At 37.5% G+C, this 24,756-nt stretch overlaps 1 protein-coding gene and 1 non-coding gene across 3 annotated transcripts in view; one reads left to right on the plus strand and one right to left on the minus strand.

The window, feature by feature from the left end:
- The window catches only part of YWHAE (tyrosine 3-monooxygenase/tryptophan 5-monooxygenase activation protein epsilon), a 35,394-nt gene that overhangs the window by 4,956 nt on the left and 5,682 nt on the right, over positions 1-24,756 (plus strand). For both annotated transcript variants that reach the window (XM_043478523.1, XM_043478512.1), the window contains exons 2-4: positions 18,881-19,080; positions 21,948-22,054; positions 22,702-22,908. In XM_043478523.1, the coding sequence (XP_043334458.1) occupies positions 18,881-19,080; positions 21,948-22,054; positions 22,702-22,908 (514 nt within the window). The remainder of the gene's footprint in view (positions 1-18,880; positions 19,081-21,947; positions 22,055-22,701; positions 22,909-24,756) is intronic.
- On the minus strand, positions 16,735-16,841 carry LOC122425051. The gene has a single exon (XR_006264667.1). It is a non-coding gene; the product is annotated as a U6 spliceosomal RNA (small nuclear RNA).

Raw genomic sequence — 24,756 nt, forward strand, 5'->3', positions numbered from 1 at the left:
ATAACAACTGCCATAATAATAAAAGGGTCATTATAATTTATAATACAAATGGAGATACCTTGAAATGAAGGGATGAGAATTCAAAATCGTGCTAAAATGGGTTGTCTTGAGCTGCAAACTTGACCTATGATCATCCTGTGTGTATTTGTGTATATGTGTGTGTATATGTATGCATGCATGCATGTGCGCGCTCAGTTATATCCAGCTCTCTTGGTACACTAGGGACTGTAACCCATCAGGCTTCTCTGTCTATGGGGTTTTCTTGGCCAGAATACTAGAATGGGTTGCTAATTCCTCCTTCAGGGTTTCTTCCTTACCCAGGGATTGAACTCCACATCTCTTGTGTCTCCTGCCTTGGCAAGTGCATTCTTTACCACTGAGCCACTTGGGAATCCCATGATCATCCTACTGAAGACCATTTCTTGATGCGCTGCTAGTTGTCTCACTGAGAAAGTTCCCTAAACTTTGTCCATCCCCCTACCACCAGGATCTTAGATCTGAACCCCCAGAATATTGGTTTTCTTTCCAGTGAAGTTACCATTTGGCAGAATGTTAAGACAAATGAAAGGCAAAGTGAAAGCTTTCCCCTTCTCAGTCCCCTTTCCCCCAAATAGGAGCTAAAAAAGTCATGGATATGGTAGTTGCTGAAAATAGAGCTTGCTGGCACACCAACTAGTCAATTTGACTGATAGTGTCAAAGCCAAGTGTGTTGGTTTTATATATGTCTACTTTGAGCTAGACTTTGTATAAAAATACTTGCCTTAGGTGTTAGCAGCAGCGTCTGTCTGATGTTCAGAACTTTCTCCTCCAAATAACATTTTAAAAAAATTATTTGTCTGTACTTGGTCTTAGTTGTGGAAGAGGGGCTCTTTAGTTGCAGCGTGAGAACTCCTAGCTGCAACATGTGGAATCTGGTTCCTTGGCCAGGGATCGAACCTGGGCCCTCAGCATTGGGAGCACAGAGCCTTAGCCACTGGACCACCAGGGAAGTTGCCCAAATAACATTTTTAAAGTCTTCACCTGAGTCTTGTTATGACTTATGTTTAGAACACCAAATCCTGAATAGTTTAGAAAGCATGATCATTATGCTGATTTATCTTTTTTGAAATTTAATCTTGAATTTATTGTCCCTCTTCCAGTGGTTCATTACAGTAGCTGGGTAGATCAGTTATTGATTTGTGATTAGGGCAGGATTTTATCTAGCTAAAGCAGTAGGAAATGTGTTTGTTGAACTCTTTGTGTAAAATTTCAAGGAGACACATTACTATGAATAAGAATTATGACTTTCATGCTTTGGCAGATATGGTATTGTGCAGAGGCCTTGGAATCATTCTGAATTCCCCATCTGTAGAATGGAGATTAATAGTGTCTACCTTGCATGCTAATTTACAGGGTGTTATGAACTTGTGGGGTTTTGTATACTACAACGTATAATTACAAGGTAGTAGTATTAATTGTGGAGACTTTGTATTACCCATTGTCAGAGATGATGTGAATGTTTTTGCTGCAGAATTACATGTTAGAGAATAACCTTTCTTAAGTTATACTTCGCAAGTGTATTCTCATGGATTTAGTGTTCAAGTTATATTTGTATAAAGGTTTTCAAAATAAAATTCTTAATCTTAACTCTTCTTTAAAATTGCATATCCAGAAGATGAAGGTTGTCCAAATTTATTCTCAAGCAATGTGAAGCTATTCTCTGGCCATTATGAGCTGATATGTAGTTCTTTTTGGGCCCTATCATGGCATGTGCGATTGTTCCCTGACCAGAGATGGAAGCTGTGCCCCCTACTAGTGGACTGCCAGGGAAGTAAGAGGGACTTCCCTGGCAGTTCTTTGGTATTAATTTCAGGTTAATATCCAGGAGGATATACTGATCTCCCTAGCAAATGCAGTACCTGTTGTGTGTGGGTTTGGAATGAAAGGTTCCACCGTTTAAAATAAAAACAGATCAGTGTTAAAAATATTTGCATGTTAACAGTCTCAGGTTACTGACTAGGAAAAATTATTACCAGTTTCATGAGAAGTGATTCTAAAGGCTTAGTGTAAGCCTTGGGCAGTGAATGGGTTCTGATTAAAGCTATGAATTAATACTACTAAGTCCTTGGTGGTTAGTCATTCGAAGATACAGTAGGACTTTGGAATGGCTATTGTGACTTGTGTTGTAGAGATGTGTCCTGTTTAAGAGTGTGTGTGATTAATTAATTTGCCCATAATGGGCTAAGTTATAAATTAGTAAACATTTATGATAGGATTACCATGAAAATTTCAAAACATGCCCTTTGACTATAAAAATATCACTTGGGACAGTTATGATTTTGCTTCTATAAGTTTGTCAAAAGGTATTAGTACAAATTTTTTGTGTGTGTGTGCAGAGTAGGACCCCCGCCGCCCGCCAAGTTACTCTGGGAACTTCCTGGTCGTCCAGTAGTTAAGACCCTGAGCTCCCAATACTGGCGGCATGGGTTCAGTTCCTGGCCAGGGGACTAAATCCCACATGCTGCAACTAAAGATCCTACATGCTACATCTAAGACCCAGGGCAACCAAATAAAGTAAAGATACATCACTATGAAAGTTTTGTGTGAAATTCTGCAGAAATTATGGAAAGATTTAGACTTTGAGCTCTTTTTTTCCTCCCCTCCCATGCGTACCTTTGGTCATTTACTTTCCCAGTCTTTTTCTTTATGCCTTTACCTCCTCTTCACCTTATCTTTTTGGTTCTGCTACAGATAGACATGTTTGCATGCCTGAGGGAATATCTTCTTAAATTCTGAGAGGAGAAATCTGTTTTGAGTAGAGTAAGAGGGATTTCCCCCCCTCCGTCAATATTGAGACTAATAGGAGAGATAACCTTTCTGCAATCAAAATTGTAAAATCATGTCTTGTTTTTCTACCTACCAGAAACTAATTAGGAATGTTTAAAATATTTTTAAGGGTAAGTGTTTTTTTATTGGACCGGTTGCATGGCTTATCAGATCTTGGTTCCCCAACCAGGGATCAAACCTAGGCCCTTGCCAGTGAACGGGGAATTCCCAAGGCTAAAAATTTTTTACTCTTTTTTTAAGAGACGATATGAATTCATTTTAGAGTGAGAGGCTCCTCTGTTTAGGCTGGTGTGTGAATAAGAGAAATGGTATACATTTGGGTGTCAAGATTATTGTGTTTTGAAAAGCCTTAGTATTCAGAGTATGTACCAGGCACTTGGGATTCATCAGTAAATAAAATAGACAAAAAGTCCGTTCAAGGGGCTTATTTTGCAGTGAATGTATAAATGCTTTTATTTTTTTAAAATATTTATTTGGCCGAGACAGGTCTTAGTTGCAGCACTCAGGATGGGATCTTTGTGTCATGTGGGACCTTGTGTCAGAGCGAGAGGGCTGTAGTTGTGGCTTCAGTTGTTGAGGCACATGGGCATAGTTGCTCTGCAGCATGTGGAATTTTAGTTCCCCAGCCGGGCGTCAAACCTGTGTCCCTGCATTGCAAGGCAGATTTTTAACCACTGGACAACCAGGGAAGTCCCTGTATAAATGCTTTATAGAATTACTCTTCAGTTCAGTTGCTCAGTCGTGTCCGACTCTTTGCGACCCCATGAACTGCAGCAAGCCAGGCCTCCCTGTCCGTCACCAACTCCTGGAGTCCACCCAAACCCATGTCCATCGAGTCGATGATGCCATCCAGCCATCTCATCCTCTGTCGTCCCCTTCTCCTCCTGCCCTCAATCTTTCCCAGCATCAGGGTCTTTACCTGATGAGTCAGCTCTTCACATCAGGTGGCCAAAGTTTTGGAGTTTCAGCTTCAGTATCAGTCGTTACAGTGGACTGATCTCCTTTAGGATGGATTGGTTGGATCTCCTTGCAGTCCAAGGGACTCTCAAGAGTCTTCTCCAACACCACAGTTCAAAAGCATCAATTCTTCAGCGCTCAGCTTGCTTTCTTTATAGTCCAACTCTCACATCCATACATGACCACTGGAAAAACCATAGCCTTGACTAGACAGACCTTTGGTAAAGTAATGTCTCTGCTTTTTAATATGCTGTCTAGGTTGGTCATAACTTTCCTTCCAAGGAGTAAGCGTCTTTTAATTTCATTGCTGCAGTCACCATTTGCAGTGATTTTGGAGCCCAGAAAAATAAAGTCAGCCACTGTTTCTGCTGTTTACCCATCTTATCTGTCATGAAGTGATGGGACCAGATGCCATGATCTTAGTTTTCTGAATGTTGAGCTTTAAGCCAACTTTTTCACTCTCCTCTTTCACTTTCATCGAGAGGCTCTTTAGTTGTTCTTCACTTTCTGCCATAAGGGTGGTGTCATCTGCATATCAGAGGTTATTGATATTTCTCCCGGCAATCTTGATTCCAGCTTGTGCTTCCTCCAGCCCAGTGTTTCTCATGATGTACTCTTCTGTTAGCATGTGTAATTAAGAGTTAATTTGAGTTAGTAACAACACTGGTGTTTGGTATAATTGTAGGGCATTATATCTGGTGCTGGCTCCTGTCCCATATCAAAGACTTGTAGAAAGCTACATTTTTTCTTCATTAATTAACTATAGAGTTAAGTGGTATTAACAAAAGTTTTCCTCAAAAAATATTTTTGTAGACTGATAATAAAATCCTATATCAATACCATCTGTTATTTATTGGCAGCTATTGCAGGTGCTTACTGTTATCTCAGTCCTCAAAAACAACCCTGTAGAGAAGGTACTACCTATTTTACAGATAAAGATTAAGAACCTTAGGAAAAGTGACAGTAGGGGATCACTGGGATTCAGCTAGTCTTTTCATTTCCACTGATATTCCACTCACTTTTGTATTTATATGTATGTAAACAATAGTTCAAAGCAGTTGCTTTATTTTGTTCCTTACATTTTAATTTTATGACTCAAAGGTTGCTTTGAACTGTCTTTTGGCTTAATTCTGTTACCTTTCATATAGGAAGAAGACAGAAGCGTATAGTACGTAGGCTTGAGTATATTTTCTAGTGAAGAGAGACGAAAGTAGTTATGAAACAAATTAATTTCAGCTGGGGATTGTGTCTGTAACTTTTGAGTTTTACTGCACTCAGCTGAGTTACTGGTTCACTTAATTATGTAATATTCATTTTCTATGATCTAGCGTAATGTTGAGTGGTGAATGTTGAGTGGTGAGGGGAGGCCTCAATATACCCCAAGTGACATCAACTTTTAAGGAAGCACCAGGATTAGTGAGGGAGTGTCTGTGAATATTTTCCCTCAGAGATTGGTTTTGCTTTTTTTTTTTTATTTGAGTCGATTTTACCTGTTTCCACTTTCTGGGTCTGTTTTTTCCTCAGGATAATGGATTCAGATTTGCTGCATTTGCAATTCTTTTAATGCAGCACTGTCACATAGTTCTCTTGGAACTATGCAACATAGGGACTCTGGGTATTTTGATCATTTTGGAGAAGAGGTGTATAAAATCCTGCTTTTCCCCCCAAATAACATGAATGGAATTTCTTTTTTTTTTTTTTGCTAGTTGTCAAGGATAAAGAGAATTTAGAAAGACTCTACCTTCATTGTTCTTTCCAGACAAGAATTGGTCTCAGTGTTACACTTCACAGTAAAATTCAGTTGTAAGAAACTGTTCGGATTTATTAGATTATATAGTTTTAATATGATTCCTTAAGTATAATCAGTAGAATTCCATTTATTATTTTGGAATTTTTCTGTTTTATATTTTAAAGAAGTGTCTCCTTTCCCATTACCCATTGTGACAGTCTTTGTTTCTTTCTAGCTTTGAAGTCTTAACTAGAGCTTATTCCTCAATCCTGTAGCTTTTTCATATGACCGTTGAATATGATCACATGGTTATTTTATTGAATCAAGGAATCAGGAAATTAAACAGTGTTGAGCATGAGAAAAATACTACTGTTTGTAAGTTCTTGATATGAGACTGAAGCTTAGAAGCTCTAGGAACTTAATGATACAACCTTTCTCTTTATGTATGTTTTCGGTAGATGGCTTTTCAGGTGGGTCTTTTGACCTTGGGTTTAGACCAGTTGCTAAGTCAAGTCAGTTTTTCCTCTTCCCAACAGTTAATATATACTGTTAATATGGTTCTTCTTCCTTCATTTTTTACAACTGTAAAAGATGCTAACTACATCATGACGTACCATTGATTAAGAAAAGTTTGGGTTTCAGAGATGTTGTGTAAAAATGTTTCCTAAAATAAATACATATTTGTAGTATATATACATAATATGCTACATTCTTTCATTGAAAAGTCATTATATATGTTATTCAGCCATGTGCCTTTTTCCCTCAACAAAGCATTTTGAATATAAGAAAAGTTTTTAAAATAAAAATTGGACCATTTCAACCAGTCTAGCATGAAAATTTTAAAATTTCTTATTTGTTCACCTTTGTCAGTTTACCTTTAATGAAGGAAACCTTTCTAAGAGATTTTACTGTACAGCCAGGGTTGAGAATCACTGGAATAGATCATTTTTCAAACATGTCACTGAATTAGAGTCACTGAGAGTGCTTCTTATGGCATTTGATATATAATGGAACTATATGTAGGCTTGTTCTGTTTTTTTCCTAGTCTCCTGTAAATGTGTTATCATACTTTCATAATTTAAAAAAGTTAAAAATTTAAGGCATTTGATGGGTACTCAACTGTAATACAAACTTCGGGTATATAGTTGGATTTGACTAGATGACTTTGTAGAACTCACTTCTTAGAGGCTTTCTCAGCCATTTTTCCAGAGTTAAATATTATAATTATCGGAGACCCTGAGTTTGAGAATATGGGAAATTATGTGGCAATACTGCATAGTTTTTTGTCTAGTTTTAAAAAAAATTGTCTATTCTTATTTTTGAGTGGCACTGCATACCTTATGGATGGACCTCTTGACTATTTTTCCCCCCTTAATTTAATATAGTTTATTGACTTCTGTCACTTTTCCCGGTATCTGCCTCTGTATTTTCATACTGTGTTTTGATTAGTTGATAGGATTAGGAGTTCACTTCTTCCTCTTCACAGTCATTCCTAAAGATTTCTCCTATATATCTATTCTTGTACTTTTTTTCCTTTCATTGTACTTTTTAATCAGTAGGTATTTATTTAACATTTCTTAGGAATGTTCCCCCTTGTGAATGATAAAATAATTATGATACCTAATACAGAGGAGTGAAACTCCTAGTAAAAGGAGTTTAGTTTTCCTCCTGGAGAAGGAAATGGCAACCCACTCCAGAACTTTGCCTGGAAAATGCCATAGATGGAGGAGCCTGGTGGGCTACAGTCCATGGGGTCGCAAAGAGATGGACACGACTTCCCTTTCACTTTTAGTTTTCCTAGTGTTAATAGATGAGATACTCATTGGGGTGGATAAGATTTGGATGGTGGGAGAGGGAGATTGCTTTAGATGTATCATCAAAGGTATGATATGGGGTGAAGCATCTGAGGCCTAAGAATGGAATTGTCTGGGGCAGAAAAAAAAAATGAAGCCAGATTATACAAGAGGCTTTATTTATTAGATTTAAATTTAAGTTCTGTGTGTATTTTTTGTAATGATAAAAAGTCTAATTCAGCAAGAGTATAAAACAAAGCACATAATGCTCCAAAGTGTATATAGTAAAAATTGACAGAACTGTGGGAAGAAGTTGACAAACCTATTACTGTATTGGGAGGTTTCAGTAAACATCTCTTAGTAAATGGTAAGTCAGGCAGACAAAAACAAGTGTAGAAGCTTTGAACAACACAATTAACAAGCTTGAATGAAAGGACATAAAATATATACCCAACTGTAAGAGGATATACATTATTTTCAAGCACAAATAGAACATTTATAAAAATGCATTATGTAATCATAAAGTAAGTCTGCAAATTTGAGAGTAATCCTTATAGACCATTGAATTTTAAATTAGTTGGTACACAAATCACCCAGAGGTCGTCTTTAAGTAGAGATTATAACCAGAGGGTTGTGATGGTGGATGGGATTCTGCTTTTTCATAAGCCAGCTGATGTCTGATGTTACTTGTCTGCAGACTGCACTTCCTGTATGAAGGATTATAGATGATGTTCTTCAACTGCAGCTTCTTAGTTTGAGTTTCTCAAGAAGTGGACCCTGAAACAAAAGATTTAGGAGCCAGTGATTTACTTTGTTGGTGAAGGAAACATCAGTTGGAACGTGAGGGCCAGCTGATAGCCAATAAAGGTGTATTATCAGGCTAACTACCTCTGTGGGTAGTTGTTACTGAATTACCATGGAAGAACTTTGAAGACCAGTGTCAAACATATGTCTCATAGCCTTCTGCTGGAAAAAGAGAGGAGAAGTCAGTGTCTGACTTCAAAGGACAGGCTGATAGGCTTATTAGGGACAAATGCAGCTGCTGATTTGAAGTTGAAGCCAGTGCTCATTTCTTGATTTCTGAATATCCTTGGGCCCCTAAAAATTCCTCTTAATCTACTCTGCCTGCACTCTATAAATGGAACAAAAAAGCCTGGATGTTTGGCACATCTATTTACAACATGCTTTATTGAATATTTTAAGCCCACTGTTGAGGCCTGCTGCTTAAGAAAAAAGATTCCTTTGAACATATTGCTGCTCATTGACAACGCACCTGGTCACCCAAGAGCTCTGATGGAGATGTACAATGAAATTAACGCTATTTTCTTGCCTGCTAACACAACATACATTGTGCAGCCCATGGATTAAGGAGTCATTTGAAGTTTAAAGTCTTATTGTTTATGAAGACAGTGATTCCTCTGGTGGATCTGAGTGAAGTAAATTGAGTATCGTTTGGAAAGGATTCTCCATTCTAGATGCCATTAAGACTAAGTTCTGTGTTCTTTATTTAGCTCATTACTGTGTCAAGTGCTTTGTCAACACTCCAAGTGCTTACATCTTCCTGGATTCCTGTTTGTTTGTTTTTAAATCTTACAAGAGGCAAACAAAAAGATTTTAACATGTTATTGAGTTCCTATTAGGTGCCAGGGAGTTTATGATGCAATCTTGTTTTAACCCTCATAACCCAGTGAGTGGTGGCTATCTTCCAAGTTGTAGGTGAGGAAACAGGTTCATAAAGGTTAAGTGATGTAGGTCAAGTTAAGTGATGTAGCTATGACAAGAATAGTAAAAATGATACTGGAATAAAATAAGACCCCTTTGAGAGGCTTCCCAGACCCCCTATTTTGTTTTCAGCATCCTGCTTGTTTCCTGGTACTCAACACAAAATGTACTTGTAGATGTGACATTTTTAATTCTGTCTGCTTTAAGCCATTTACACTTTTGTTTAAAGAAAAATCCCAGGAATGGCTTTCAAATCTTGACCAAACTGTTTACTCAGATTACTTTTTTAATAATTCTTTCTTAATACGTGTAAGATACACGTCAATATTTTGGTCAGTTTTTTTTTTTTTTTTTATTTTGGTCAGTTTTAATGAAAGATAACTAGTGATTACAGTAGCTTTTTATTTCTCTAGAAACATGTCAGTGATAGAAGACTCCTAAAACTACACACATCAGCTTTTTATTGTATTTTTAGATCTTTTCTACATTATTAACTATTGGAATTAAAAAGGTTTTTTTTTGTTTTTGTTTTTTGGCTGCATCTTGTGGTTTGTGATCTTAGTTTCCCAACCAGAGATGAGACTCAGCCACTTGACACTTAAAGCATGGAGTTCTAACCACTGGGCTGCCTGGGAGTTCCCAGTTAAGAAATTTTCAGGGAGGGGGGAACGGGATGGGGAATACATGTAAATCCATGGCTGATTCATGTCAGTGTATGACAAAAACCACTACAATATTGTAAAGTAATTAGCCTCCAACTAATAAAAATAAACGGGAAAAAAATTTTCAATAGACTGAGTTATTATTTTGAGTAATGTAGAATCTTCAGTTGTGTTTCAGTACTGCATAGAAGTCTTCAGTGGTTTGGAAGCACACTCATAAAAGTGTGAAAAACCTTTTAAAGTGATGTATCACAGACTTTGTGATGTAGCTGAATTATTAGTGGTAAAACTAAATTGTCAAATTTGGCAGGGATTTTAATGTTCAATTGCCTATATAAGTCACTTTTGCTTTCTCAGAATATATTTTGTAACCAGCTTAATCTGATGGGTTTCTGAAAATATAGCTCTGTCAAAAACCATGTTCCCTAGGGATCATACTGAATTTGTTTGATGGTTAACCGATAATACCTGCCCTTAAAATTACTCAAATCAAATTTCTTTTCTATGCTTTATGGTACATAATTGTTGGTGCCAGTAGTGTATTTGTCACCGTGATGCAGAAAAAGGGTAGTTATAGAGAAAATTTGGCTCCATCTGTATATTCCTAAAATTTTTTTTTTTTTTTTTAATGTTTATTTATTTGGCTGTACCAGGTCTTAGCTGCAGCATGAGGGATCTTCAGTGTGAAGTCTTAGTTGGGGCACATGGGATCTGGTTCCCTGAGCAGGGATCGAACCCAGAGCCCCTGCATTGGGAGCTCGGAGTCTTAGCCGCTGGGCCACCAGGGAAGTCCCTATTCCTAAATATCAATGGTCATTGCTACTAAGAAATGAATCACAGAAACTTCATAGAAGTCATGAGTCCATCAGATCATCTGAAAGCAGCATAATACCTGGACGTTCATATAAATAACTTGCTTTTTAAAAAAAATAGATTTATGTTTTTGGCTGTGGTGGGTCTTTGTTGCTGCACGCAGGCTTTCTTTAGTTGTGGAGAGTGGGGGCTACTCTTTTCGTTGTGGTGGTTTCTTTTGTGGAGCACAGGCTCTGGGCAAACAGGCTTCAGTAGTTGCAGCACGTGGACTCAGTAGTTGTGACACACGAGCTTAGTTGGCTCCAAGCATGTTGGATCTTCCCAGGTCAGGGATCGAACCTGTGTCCCTTGCATTGCAAGACGAATTCTTAACCACTGGACAACCAGGGAAACCTTTCATAAACGTAACTTTCTGTAGAAATACTGTCATTGGTTTCATGAGATCAGAAGTATCTGAGTGAAGACTGCTTCTTATGTAAATTGGTCATTTTCTGTGACTCTTCCTTTTTACTTAAAGATCTACAGTATATGGTAAATTTCTCTTAGATTTAGTATCTTGGAAATTTTTTTCCCAACACACTTGGAACTTCTTTTTATCAAATACAGTAACTTGGGACATTTTAAATTGTTGCTTTCGTTGTCATTAACCGTAGGCAAAATTTGTTATCTGCATTAATTGCCTGTAATTTTGATGCGTATATATGCTTTTATAAGTAATGTCTGATTTGACAGTTTTTTAAAAATCTTAGTGTGGTTTCATTGGCTTTTTTTAGAGCTATATTGAGTCTCTGTGGGATGCCCTCCCCGCTTCTTCCAACCTCTTGTACTTGAGCAGTGAGGTCATGTGAGTTGTTTTGGCCAGTGAAATGTGAGCAGAAATTTTTGTCTTATCTAACTGTATAGAGAGAGTGACGAACCCTTTCCTGATTACTTGTTTCTCCCCTTGCTTCTTGAACTGAAGTACCAAGCCTGAAGTACCAAATGGTACAGCTTAAAGATGGTGGCCTTTCCCAAACATTTGAGTGAGAAGGAAACCTTTGTTGTGTCAAGGCTCTGAGACTTGGAGAATAATTTGGTTCCCAAGCACACCTGTTCTGTCCTTTGAGAATACAGAATTATCGATTGCAGTTCAGAAAGGTTGAAAACATGTTGACTTTCTCTTTGTACTTTGTTTTGAGATGTTAAATAGATTACATCCAGGCCTCTCTGCTTTCCAAAGTCTTAGGGGAGGCCGATCTGTCTCGAGATTATATGCCAGACTCTCTAAAAATGAATAAAATCATCCTTCGGCTGTTAGGTTAAGTATGTACATGCTGTCATATGAAGGGCATTTTTGATTCGTGGCATGCCTCAATGTGAATGAATAATTAAAGGGTATAACACTCCCCCCTTTTGTGCAAACTGAGTCTGTGGTGGAGTTCCTTGTTTTCATCCCTTAATTTCTAAACCATATCTCTTCAGAACTAAGTATTGAGATTTTAAGGGAGACATTCATTACATTAAGCTCTTTGGCCAACTGGAGCTCTTTCATCTTAGGCTTTTTAGTTCTTTCTTTGTCCTCAGCCTAGCTACTCTAAATATTGTTGCTGAGACAAGTCTGGTTTTCTGCTTTTTATTCATTTGAGAACTTCTCCCTCCCCCTAATGCAGACATCAGGTTTTCCTTTGCTGCTGTTCTCTTTCCCTCTTTTAGCCCAGATGACACAAATATTTTTTCTGTGTATGGTACAAGAGCCATTTATCTTCATATATCCTACCTTTCCCTGATAATCATAAGATGAGAATGTTCTAAACTGTTTAAACTCTTTGACACTGGGGGCTTCTTTGCGGTTCAGTGGTTAAGATAGCAGGAGTGTGGGTTTGATCCCTGGTCAGGGAACTAAGATCACACACTATGAGGCACAGCCAAACAAAACTTTTTCTCAGCAACTGGGAAATTACTTAAGATATTTATTCTCTACCGCTTGCTGTTCTCATTTAGTGAAGAATGACTTTTTGTGTTGGTGATTCTTTTTTATTTATTGTATTATCCTTATTTCAAATTTTTATTTTGTAAAGTGTCTGTAAGAGAATAGTCATCGTGTGGTAAATTAAAAAAAAACTAAGTGGGGGAAATGGTGATGTTATATTGAAAAGTACAGATCCTACACTGCTACTTCTAATTTAACAATAGATCTTTCTCTTTTGAAAAAGTATTCTCGTTTAATAGAAATATTAATGTATCTTGGGGGCGTAAACACTTCTCTGTTAGTTCAGATGTATACGTACAAAATACTTTCTGATAGATCCTAGACTAATAATTTCAAACAGCCATGCCTGATAATTAAAAATTGGTCTAGAGAGATTTTTACTGAGGTGATTTTTATCATTACAACAAGGTGAATTTTACAGAGTTTTAAAATTTGCAGAGGTACTTCACTTTTTTCCCCTCTGGCTTTTCCAATGATAGTTCTGCGTCACCCCTGAGATAACTTTGCATTCTTTCCATTTGACATAGTAATTTGGGAAGCTTGCCTTCATGTAAGCTAGAAATAAATTTATTGTCTTAAAGTTTATTCTCATGTTGGGTCTATGGAGGAGTTTCTTTTCACCACTCCCCAGTTAATTGAAATTCTGCTATTATCATCAGGTCTGTCATTTGGATTACTTTTCATTGAGAAAGGGGGACTACAGAGTTTGAGACAGAGCTACTTAGTTTATCTTCATTGTGTGTGTGGGCTAGTGTATGTGTGAGAAAGAGAGAAAATACACAGAATAACAAAATTTACTATGTTGATTATTTTTAAATGTATAGTTCAGTGGTGGTAAATAAATACATTCATATTTTTGTGTAACCGTTACTATCCACCCCCATAATTCTTTTCATCTTGTAAAATGGAAACTATCCATTAAACAGTAACTTTACTTTCTCCCCTCAGCCTCTGGCAACTAAGATTATACTTTATTATTAAGTATCTCATATAAGTGGAATTGTACAATATTTGTCTTCTTGTGACTGGTTTCTTTCACTTAGCATGCTGTTCTCAGTGTTCATTTCTGTTGTAGCATATTGCACTATTTCCTTACTTTTTAATAGTCCATTGCAAGTGTATGCTATGTTTTGCTTATCTATTAATTCATTGATGGGTTCATTGATGGACACTTGGTTGCATCCATGTTTTAACTATTGTGAATAATGCTGCTATAAAAATACCCAAATATATCCCTTTAAGACCCTGCTTTCAGTTCTTTTCGGTATTTACCCCAGAAGGGGGAATTGCTGGGTCTTATGGTAATTCTATTCAGAAATTTTCAAGGAACCACCATACTTGTTTACACAGCAGCTGTACCATTTTACATGTCCACTAATAGGACACGGGGTCCAATTTCTCCACATTCTTGCCAACACCTGTTTTCTGGTTTCTTAATAGTGGTGTGAAATGGTAGGTCATCTTAGTCTTTTAAATAGGTAAAAGGAAGAGCTGGATTTTTTTCCCCTGTTGACTGTATTTCTGTAAACATACCTTATACCCTAAGGGGCTCTTGATTGGAAATCAAATCTGGTTATTATTTAAAATGACACTTTTCTATTCTCTGTTACAGATTGCTTTGATGGGTTTATTTCCTACCTCCTTTTTTTTCCACCAACCTGTCACTTTTCCATATAAAAGACAAGTCTATAGCCTTCATATTCACATACTTTGTGCCTCTTCTGGATAATCTATAGCAGATGAATCCATAAGGCTTCTAGAATACGGTATACCAAGTTCTCAGAATATCCCCAAATGCCTTGACTTTGTATTATGAAAGTTTTGGTCTTCTTTAGTCATTTCATGTACAGGATTCAAGATCAGATCATATAATATTATGAGTATCTCCATAGTCTTGTTAATTGTGAATATTACTTGAATGTAGTATAGGCATTTACTGCTTTCTGGGAGGCACTAGTGGTAAAGAACTCGCTTGGCAATGCAGGAGACATAAGAGACCAGGGTTCGATCCCTGGGTTGGGAACATCCCCTGGAGGAGGAAATGGCAACCCACTCCAGTGTTCTTGCGGGGATAATCCCATGGACAGAGGAACCTGGAGGGCTACAGTCCATGGGGTTGCAAAGAACTGGACACAACTGAAGTGATTTAGCATACACAGCAGGGTAGTCAGTAACAAATAGAGGCAAGCTGCTTCGGTGTAATGGACTAGGCTGTTACTCAATGAAGGGGAAATGACCTGGAACAAAACAAGTTTAGTATTTGGTTCAGCTCTCCTTTGAGTTGTGAGGATTACATATTTCAGAGTTTCTATAACAGTGGTGATTTTCAGTCAGCTATCCATTGTCCCCCAACTATCAAGAGTCCCAGGAATTGTATATTGTTGCCTAAACCTCATGTACTAAACTCTGCCTCCACAAATAATGATTTGACCATGAATTGCTGTTCTCGGGCACATAAACTGTGAACATATCTGCTGCAGAGAGATTTGACAGCCTCCCTCCATGCAAGAAATGCTGAGATCTCATTAATAGTTGCTGCAAAGGTGATGTCATGAAATACTAATTGTGTTTGAGAAGTTTATGTGAATACAACTGGTGTTAATCCTCTGCTGTTGGAGGTTTTAAGGGTGTGACTAGTCTAGAATTTTGGATAAATAGGGTTTTCACATGGTTTGGTGGGGGTGTATTGTAGTTAGGATTATGTTTCTATTGCTGGTGTTAAATGGATGCTGAGGATGTTAAAAGGTGTTAAGGATGACACCAGTGACATGAGAATTTCACTGTAGTCATAGTTTGCACAAATTGGTGCAAAGCACTGGTTGTAAGGCTTCTAGCAGTGGCGTGAAGCTCTTTCCTCTTACTCCTGCTGCCCTTAGGCTTACCTCCTGGGATGGAGACGCTTCTGAGGGCAAAGAGCTGAGGGCAAAGTAGTGTTGGGCTTTTAAAAAGTAACGGCTGTTTTTTAAAAAAAAAAAAAAAATTTTTTTTTTTTTTTTAATGTATTTAACTGCCCTGGGTCTTAGTTGTGGCATGTGGGGTGTTTTTTTTTTGTTGTTGTTGCAGCATGTGGGATCTGGTTACCTGACCAGGGATTGAGCCCTGGCCCCCTGCATTGGGAGCTTGGAGTCTTAACCACTGGACCACCAGGGAATTCCCTGCTTTTAAACTCAGTAATTAAGAGGCAGGTAACTCAAAAACTGGCAAAGCATCGCATGGATGTTTTCCAGAGCATGCACACACCGCCAGTTCGCATGTGAAAAGATACCAGCATCATTAGCCATCAAGGAAATGCGGATCAAAATCTGAGATACCTCTTGATGCCCACTAGGACGACTTAAAAAAAAAGGAAACAAGTGTTGGTGAGATTATGGAGAAATTAGAATCATCCTCACTTGCTGACCCTATCTATAGTTTCAGTCTTTAAGTATATATTCAAAAGACTTGTGTGCATTCTTACATGAATGTTTATAGGAACGTTATTCATAATAGCTAAAAAGTGGGAAGTCAGTGTACAAAAATACATTAACTGAACGGATAAAGTGTGGCATAGATGTATGTAGTTGTTTAGTTGCTCAGTCATGTCCAACTCTCTGCGAACTCATGGACTGTAGCCCACCAAGGTCCTCTGTCCTTGGAATTTTCCAGGCAAGAATACTGGAGTGGGTTGCTATTTCCTTCTCCAGGGGAATCTTCCCAGCCCAGGGATTGAACCTGCATCTCCTGCATTGCAGGTGGGTTCTTTACTGCTGAGTTAACCAGGGAATCCCAATTTTTAGATATTTGAGTAATGTTTTTCCATATATCATGTTGTAAAGCTCTGTAATTTAAAAGAATTATGGTCCTTTGTTGGTGTACCTAGGCTACTTTTTATTTAATTTTATTTAAAAATTTATATATATTTGGCTGTTCTGGGTCTTCGTTGCTGCATAGACTTTTCTCTAGTTGCGGGGAGAAGGAGCTACTCTGGTTTGTGGTGCTTGGGCTTCTCATTTTGGTGACTTCCCTTGCTGCAGAGCATGGGCTCTAGGGCGCTCGGCCTTCAGTAGTTGCAGTGAGAGGGCTTGGCAGCTGTGGCTCCCCGGCTCTAGAGCACACGCTCAATAGTTGGGGCACACGGGATCTAACCAGTGTCTCCTACGTTGGCAGGTGGATTCCTTACCTAGTAACCTTAGCTTTTACCTTTACCTTAGCCCTAGGTTACTTTTTTTTTTTTTTTTTTTGAATTCCAAAGATATTAACTGTTTTACTATGAAAAAATGAAAAAAAAATATGGAACGCTTCATGAATTTGGGTGTCATCCTTGCACAGGGGCTATGCTAATCTTCTCTGTATTGTTCCAATTTTAGTATATGTGCCGCTGAAGCAAGCACCCTAGGTTACTTTTTAAATTGCTTTGTTGGTAGCAACTTAGGTGAATTACTGTTTCATTTTTTAGGCATGTTTGTTAGTTTTTGAGAACTAGTGTGGCAGTGAGCTTGAAATGATACCCTCTTTACTCCTAAACACTGCCAGTATTTTTTTCCATGGCTATGGTTAAAAAAAAAATTGCATGTTTCAAATGAATGCTCTCAGGCTCCGACAAATGAATTAATGGTCTTATTACCATATATGCTCTAATATTTTTTTAAAGCTTCAGAATCGCCTTAAAAATTCAGCTGCATTGATGTAAGGTTTTATAATATACTACTTGACACATAAAATTGTTTTAGTAAATGTGATCAATTGTGTAACCACCATAGAACAATTGTTTCCCCCAAATTTCCTTTGCACTCCTTTGCTCATCAGCCCCTCACTTCACCCCCATGTCTTGATATAGCCACTTCCTCTCTATTTTTATAGTTTCACAGTTTTTTCTCTAACTTGATTTAAGTGGAATCATAGTCCATTTAGATCTGGCTTTTTTCAGTTAGCATGGTGTTTTTTAAAGTTCATCCAAAAAAAAAAAAAGTTCATCCATGCTGTTACTTGTATCAGTAGTTTGTTTTTTATTCTTGAGTACTATTCCATTGTATGGATGGACATTGGGGTTGTTTTCACCTTTTGAATATGATGAATAAAGTTGCTCTGGACATGTGTATAGTTTTACGGTGTAAGTAGTTTCTGTAAGAAATTACTGCGCTGTTTTCTAGAGATCATACCATCTTAATATTTGTATTAACTTCCTGATATTTAACTCCCTGTATTAACTTCCTGATATACTTTCTGGAAATATAATTTTTGGAAACATCATTTCATGGGATTACACATAATTTAGCATATCATTAAGCAGTGTTTCATAAAGCCACCATCTTCATCATATAATTATTATGTATTTATTATGCATACAGTGCATACTAAGGATGCTTGTAAAATGCAGATCCTTGGATGTCATTACCAAAAGTTCTTCCTCCGTAAAGTTGGAGAGTCACATGGTAATAATGACATTTAGTCATTTCAAAACCATAGTTTTCATTAATATATTTGTTTACTTCTTTGCAACATTTCTTTGTATTTATTTCTTTGCCCATGCCGATCTTGGTTTCCTGATGAAGGATCAAACCCGGGCCCCCTGCATTGGGAGCACAGAGTCTTATCCAGTGGACCACTAGGGAAGTCCCTTCATTAATTAATTTGTTCAGTTAGTGTTTTTTTTTTTCTTTCAGTTAGTGTTTCTTGAGGGGATTTTGGTTTTTCCTTTGCATTCACATGCATTTGATTACTTTTCTTTTTCCTGTACTCAAAATCTCCCAAGGTTTATCTGGGCCTCTTTGTTTGCTCGCCATCTAGTGGTAACAAGTAAGAACCACCCAAATGAATGAATGAATTAGGAGGTGTACAGTGCCCTTCTAGAGGAGGAAGGATTGGAAAATCCAGAGAGAAGTTTGTGACTAACAAAAATGCTAACTATATGTTTGCTGTATGAATGAATGCCCTTTGCTCTCATGACTTTTTTTGGGGGGGGGGTAGGAATTCAGTATTATTTAGTTGGGAAATAATTTGAGAAAAAATGCATTTTCTATCACTTTTTTTGAAAAATGCATTTTAGAGCCTGTAAATTTAAAACTTTTGTCCTAAATGGCCAGCTGAATTACTTTTACTAGGAAATGGGTAGGTATGCATGCCTAATTCTCTTACTTACATGAGAGAGATGCCTCCAAGCCATACTAAATTATACTTGGTACTATATGAAGTCAGCTTGGTTCCATACAGTTTATATTCTAGATCCTCTTGTTCTGGGCTCTTAATTTACTTTGTCTTTTACATGTTTTTTAGTTTTTTTGCTCATGCTAGTTTGATGATTGTGAAAGTTATTTTGCTAAAAAATTTGTCTTTTGTTTTACATTAGCTTGACAGAAAAAAGATTTTCTGTGATAGGGATGTTTTAACAAAACTTTGTTTTGTAAGGTCTGATTTTACTTTTCACTTACAGAAATGGTGGAGTCAATGAAGAAAGTAGCAGGGATGGATGTGGAGTTGACAGTTGAAGAAAGAAACCTCCTATCTGTTGCATATAAAAATGTGATTGGCGCTAGAAGAGCTTCCTGGAGAATAATCAGCAGCATTGAGCAGAAAGAGGAGAACAAGGGAGGCGAGGACAAGCTAAAGATGATTCGGGAATATCGGCAAATGGTGAGATTGTTACATCTTAGTGTTCGAGTTGCTCAGTGGTGTCTCACTCCTTTGCGACCCCACGGACTGTAGCCCACCAGACTCCTCTGTCCATGGGCTTCTCCAGGCTAGAATACTGGAGTGGGTTGCCATTCGTTTCTCCAGACAATCTTCTTAACCCAGGGATTGAACCTGGGTCTCCTCCATTGCAGGCAGATTCTTCACTGCCTGAGCAGGGTGGCCTGCATATCCTAGACACATCTTGTCATATCCTAGATAGCTTTAAAGAATGATGTCTTAGGTGTTAGACTGTTTAGACCATAGCCTGGTACACACATTGTTGTATACCTGTGTAATGTATATTTTATATTTTACTGGATTTGCATCTTTTACTCATATGGGTTGAGAATTAACAGGCTATACAGTATTTTAGGAGAGAGGAGAATACTTGTTTTTCCTTGAAAGCTGCAGAGAGCACCATGCAAGTAGAAAACTAATTTAATCATTGTTTCTATTGTGGTGACTACAAAATACTTCATTGAGTAACTTGAAATTACCATTCTTGACAATTTAACCAATATTCATGTGCCTGTTATATACATCAGTTGATAGGTAATACAGGTACAAAAATGAGACAGTTAATATCCTTATGGAAGATCGGTCTAGTCATTGTTTTTATAATAGAAAATATCAGAGGGCATCAGATATTGGTAAATTTATTATCTCAGATAGTATATGTGGGTATATGCTGATATTTAATGTTTTTCTTGCTGTGGCTTTTGATCAAGAAAGTTTAATCTAGAGCAGTGGTTCTCAAACCAGAAGTGACTTTGCTCCTCAGAAGACATTTGGTAGAGACATTTTAGATGAGGTTACTGCTAAGCATCCTATTATGCATAGAGTAGCCCCCCACTGTTGAGTGTTGAGAAACTGATTCTAAACACACTCTTAAAAGTACAGTGAGAAGAATTAAAAAAACTGTCACAAAGTTAGCATGGAGTGAATTTGGTGGATAGAGGGAAAGGGGAAACAGCATTTGCTGACTTCCATGAGATATTTCTAAATTACAAAATACATGTGCAAGTTACTGTATTTAATGTTTAAACGACCCTGTAAAGAGTAGATATTGTTCTAGTTTCTAGATAAAAACGGGTGTTCTGAGTGATTAATGTACCTGGGATCACATAGAAGGTGGTGAGCTGGTACCAGTGTGACCATTACCTTCAAACACATTGGGACAAAGATTATGGATTGTCAGTAGACAGGTTGGTGTTCCAGAGAGATGAGGAAATGAGGAGGTTGAGAGTGCTGAAGAGAGAAGTCTGTGTGCTAGATTGTGGGGTTTGGGGTAAGAAGGAAAGGAAGCAGGAAGCAAAGAGAGGAAGTGATAAATTGGGAGAAGATGAAAGGGTCAAGAGACTGGAGGTCTTGATGTGTCTCTAAGTAGAAATAACAGGAGTAAAGAAACTGAAAAAAAAAGTTGTAATCCAGTAGCAAAATATTGGAACTTAAAAATTGCAGGCTAGAATAGCACAGTTAAGAGTGCACAAATAAAGGTCATGGAGTTGAGATCAAGGAGAACTACATTGAAAGGAACATGATAATGCCTTGGTGTGTGATACCAGGAATTGGAGAGGTAAGCTGTAGATACTCAGTGAATGTGGGTGAAGGGCCTGCAGAGATCTGTTGATGACAGAAATTGATATTTTAAAACATAATGGGTGAGCTTCCAAGGGAGGAAGGGTTTGGAGTATTAGAACAGTCATCCTGAGTCAGTGAGGACTTAAGAGAATTCAGAAATCATCCTCCTCTTAGAGCAATCTATCTCTACTTGAAAAGCCATAAAGAAGGTAGTTCGTTCAGGAGAGAGCTGGTTTTACTTAGAATCAGTACAAGATTATAGAAGAGTGAGTAGGAGAATTATTCACAATGGAAAGAAGGTTGCAGAGGGCACACAATGCATTTGGAAAGGTTAAACAATGTCATTGTGAAAGAGTGAAAGTATTACTCGCTCAGTTGTGTCTGACTCTGTGACTGCATGGACTGTGGCCCTTAAGGCTCGTCTGTCCACAGAATTCTCCAGGCAGGAATACTGGAGTGGGTTTCAGTTCCCTTCTCCAGGGGATCTTCCTGACCCGGGGATCAAACCTGGGACTCTTGCATTGTAGGCAGATTCTTTACCATTTGAGCCACCAGGGAAGACATTGTAGTAACAGAAAATTGAGAGGGGAATGTATGTGTGGAGCTAGTACATGTTTTTGCCATGATAAACAAATTGAAAGAAGTGGCAGTGTTTACTTCAGTCTGTAGACTTTTGATGTCGTAGCTGGTTATGGATCTATCAGTAAGGTGGTTTACAGTTGAGCATAATAGTGGTTAAGGAATATGAGTCCCAGAGGCAAAATGCCTGGCTTTGAGTTTTTATTCCATCCCTTAGAAACTGTGAGCCTAGCCATGCAGGCTACTTGGGTTCAAGTTTTCACTCTGCTTCTGAGTTCTTTAAGTTAGTTATCTTTGGTCAAATATAGTGATCTTTGTTTTCCTATGTAAATGGAGACAAAAGCTAGTTTAAAAAAAAAAAGAAAAGCTAGTTAATATGTTGCATTCAGTAAGTAGTAATCACCGTCTTACTTCTATAGCTGAACTGTGATTCTATAGCTGAACTGTGAGTTGTTCCCCCTACCCCCATCCCATAACTGATGGCATGTAGGAAGAAGTACTTTACATAAACCGAAGACAGGTTTTCTCTGCTTTTGTATCAAGAGTGGAAAAGGAGGTTTGGAGAGGGATATATATGTTCTCTTTAACATGGTTCTCTTCTCCAAACCAGAGATAGAATGTGATAATTTGTGTAATTTCTTAAATAATTTTTGACTCTTTTTTTTCAGGTTGAGACTGAGCTAAAGTTAATCTGTTGTGACATTCTGGATGTACTGGACAAACACCTCATTCCAGCAGCTAACACTGGCGAGTCCAAGGTTTTCTATTATAAAATGTAGGTTCTATACTAGAAGGGAAGATATAAATCAGATTAAATGTTGGCTATCTTAGAATCATCAATTTTTCATATAGATTTTTCAACATTTTATTTAATGTTGGAAGGATGGTTAAAAGAGGAGTGATTCTCAAGACTTGGTTTTTGAATACTCATTTGCAGATTCACTACTAAGAATAATCACTGTTACTGCATTTAAGATGACAGACGATTGCTGTAAAAAATGTACTAGATTTTGTGTTACCTGTATACATATTCATTTGTTTGTGTAAGGGATACCCACTAGCTACAAGCAATGCATTACACAGTTCAGTCTTAACATTTTATATAGTTGTTTTTTTATTTCATTAACAAACTGTTGTGCTGTTCTTTGGAACCACTTTCTGTGTTTAATTCCAGTCTATTGAGTGATAAAATTTGTTGATTTTTGAACATTTTCAGTTAATTTCCCTAGGATTTTGCTTATATTTGGCAATGTGAAATCTGAGTCATTCCTGAGTTTTTGAATTATTGAAGTATATACATCTGTTGTTTCATGTTTTTATCACAACTTTATTTTATGTAATAGAGAAAAATTTTTAACAACTTATTTTAAAAAGCATTATTCTAATTCTGTTTTTGTTGTGCTTTGTTTTGTTTTGCTTTAGGAAAGGGGACTACCACAGGTATCTGGCTGAATTTGCCACAGGGAATGACAGGAAGGAGGCTGCGGAGAACAGCCTAGTGGCTTATAAAGCTGCTAGTGATATTGCAATGACAGAACTTCCACCAACACATCCCATCCGCTTAGGTCTTGCTCTCAATTTTTCTGTATTCTACTATGAAATTCTTAATTCCCCCGACCGTGCCTGCAGGTAAGTCTCTAAAGAGAAAAAAAACTCTTGACTGTGAAAGTGAAAAAGGTTACCAAAAAAAAAATGGCTACTTGTTTTTCTGTCTTGTTTCCTGGGGCTGCCTTCCTTGGCCTGGCCCTGTAATGAAGAATTTTGGCTTTTAACACAACTGTTTTGGATGATACAAAGACAGACCTATTTCAGTTCACTAGGATAGTAGTCAGGATAATTATGCGATGAGGAAAAATTTGATTGTTGATTGAAAAGAATCTTGTTACAGAGTAGGAGTAAGGAATGAGGGATTTTCATAATAGAATTGTCTTCATTTTTGTATATTAGCTTTCAGTTTTTGTACCGTGTTCAATATAGTTATGCTCTTAGTATGCATACTGTTTTGTATTTTCTGTCATAAAGTTTGCCATCTTATTGATGTATTTAAAAGTGTTACCCCATTTATACTTTAGGTTATTCCCAATTTTGATACATAAATTTAAGGAATATATGTACGTGGGTTTTTATTTCTTAAGTATACACGACATGAAGTTTATCATTCTGTGTTTAAATGTGCAGTTCAGTGACATTAAGTGGGTGTGCATGTGTGCTGAATCGTGTCCGACTCTGCGACCCCATGGACAGTAGCTCCTCTGTTGATGGAATTTTCCGGGCAAGAATATTGGAATGGGTTGTCATATCCTACTCCAGGGGATCTTCGAAACCCAGGGGTTGAACCCAGGTCTCCTGCACTGCAGGCAGATTGTTTACCGCTAAGCCACCAGGGAAGCCCACCAGGCTCCTTTGTCCACGGGATTCTCCAGGCAAGAGTACTGCAGTGGGTAGACATTAAGTACACCCATGATACTGTCTGTTGCATCTATTTCTAAAACTTATTCATCACCTGAAATAAACTTACCACTAAACAAGAACACTATATACACCTCTGCCTGATTTTCTGATACTCTTGTCTATGAATTTGCCTATTTTAGATACATCATACAATAGGAGTAAGTGTTACAAAGTAACCTCAGTGTTCTTGGGTATGTAGGAATCAGATATTCCCTGAAAGAAGAGATTTTCCAGCTGTCAGGTGGATTCTTTTGAATGAAAAATCAATATTAATTCATCTAAAAGCTTTCTAAATGGCTAGTTGAGTGTGTCCAAGCAGGTAATATCTCTTAACTGCAGAAGCTGTGGCTGTTCAGGGATAGTATTGGTTGACTCTTCGTTGCTGTTCTCTAGTCCAGCTGTTGCACACAGCTTCAGCTTCAGTCCTTCCCGAGCTTTTGCTTTAATGTGAAGTGTGCCATTTGTGCTCTCTTTCTACCCATTAAGATAAGTTCAAATATGACTTCCTAATTTGCTCACCCTCTTGGGTCCCTGAAGTACTTTCTCTAGGTTGGCACTTCATCTTTATTTTATAGTAGCTGTTTATGTCACTCCCTCTATTTTTATGTGTTTTTAAAAAGTTCATTGTGGACTCATATTATGTCTCTTTGCTCTTTTTCCTACCTGTTCCCAGCATCACTTGGTGTACATAGTACACAGTACTCAAAAAGTAAAGGTGAATTTTGTTTCTTAACTGTAGTAAATGGCTTATATGATCACATTTTTGTGGGTTTTTTCTTTCTTGCTCTGTTAACATTAAATTTTATTGAATTGTGAGATACTGTCCCAGAAATTTTTCTTTCGCATTAAAACTTTATTAAATAAAATTAAACTGACTAGAATTTGGAAATACCTTTCATATGCATATATTTTGATGGTGGCTTGGATGGGATTAGGTCTGACTGTCAAAAACGTAGTAATAAGTGGAACTCTAACAAAAGTTTCACTAGTTCCACAGTTGCTGGATTACAAAACTAAGAAAGGAGT

This window comes from Cervus canadensis, chromosome 1, assembly GCF_019320065.1.
Source record: "Cervus canadensis isolate Bull #8, Minnesota chromosome 1, ASM1932006v1, whole genome shotgun sequence".
NCBI lineage: Eukaryota > Metazoa > Chordata > Mammalia > Artiodactyla > Cervidae > Cervus > Cervus canadensis.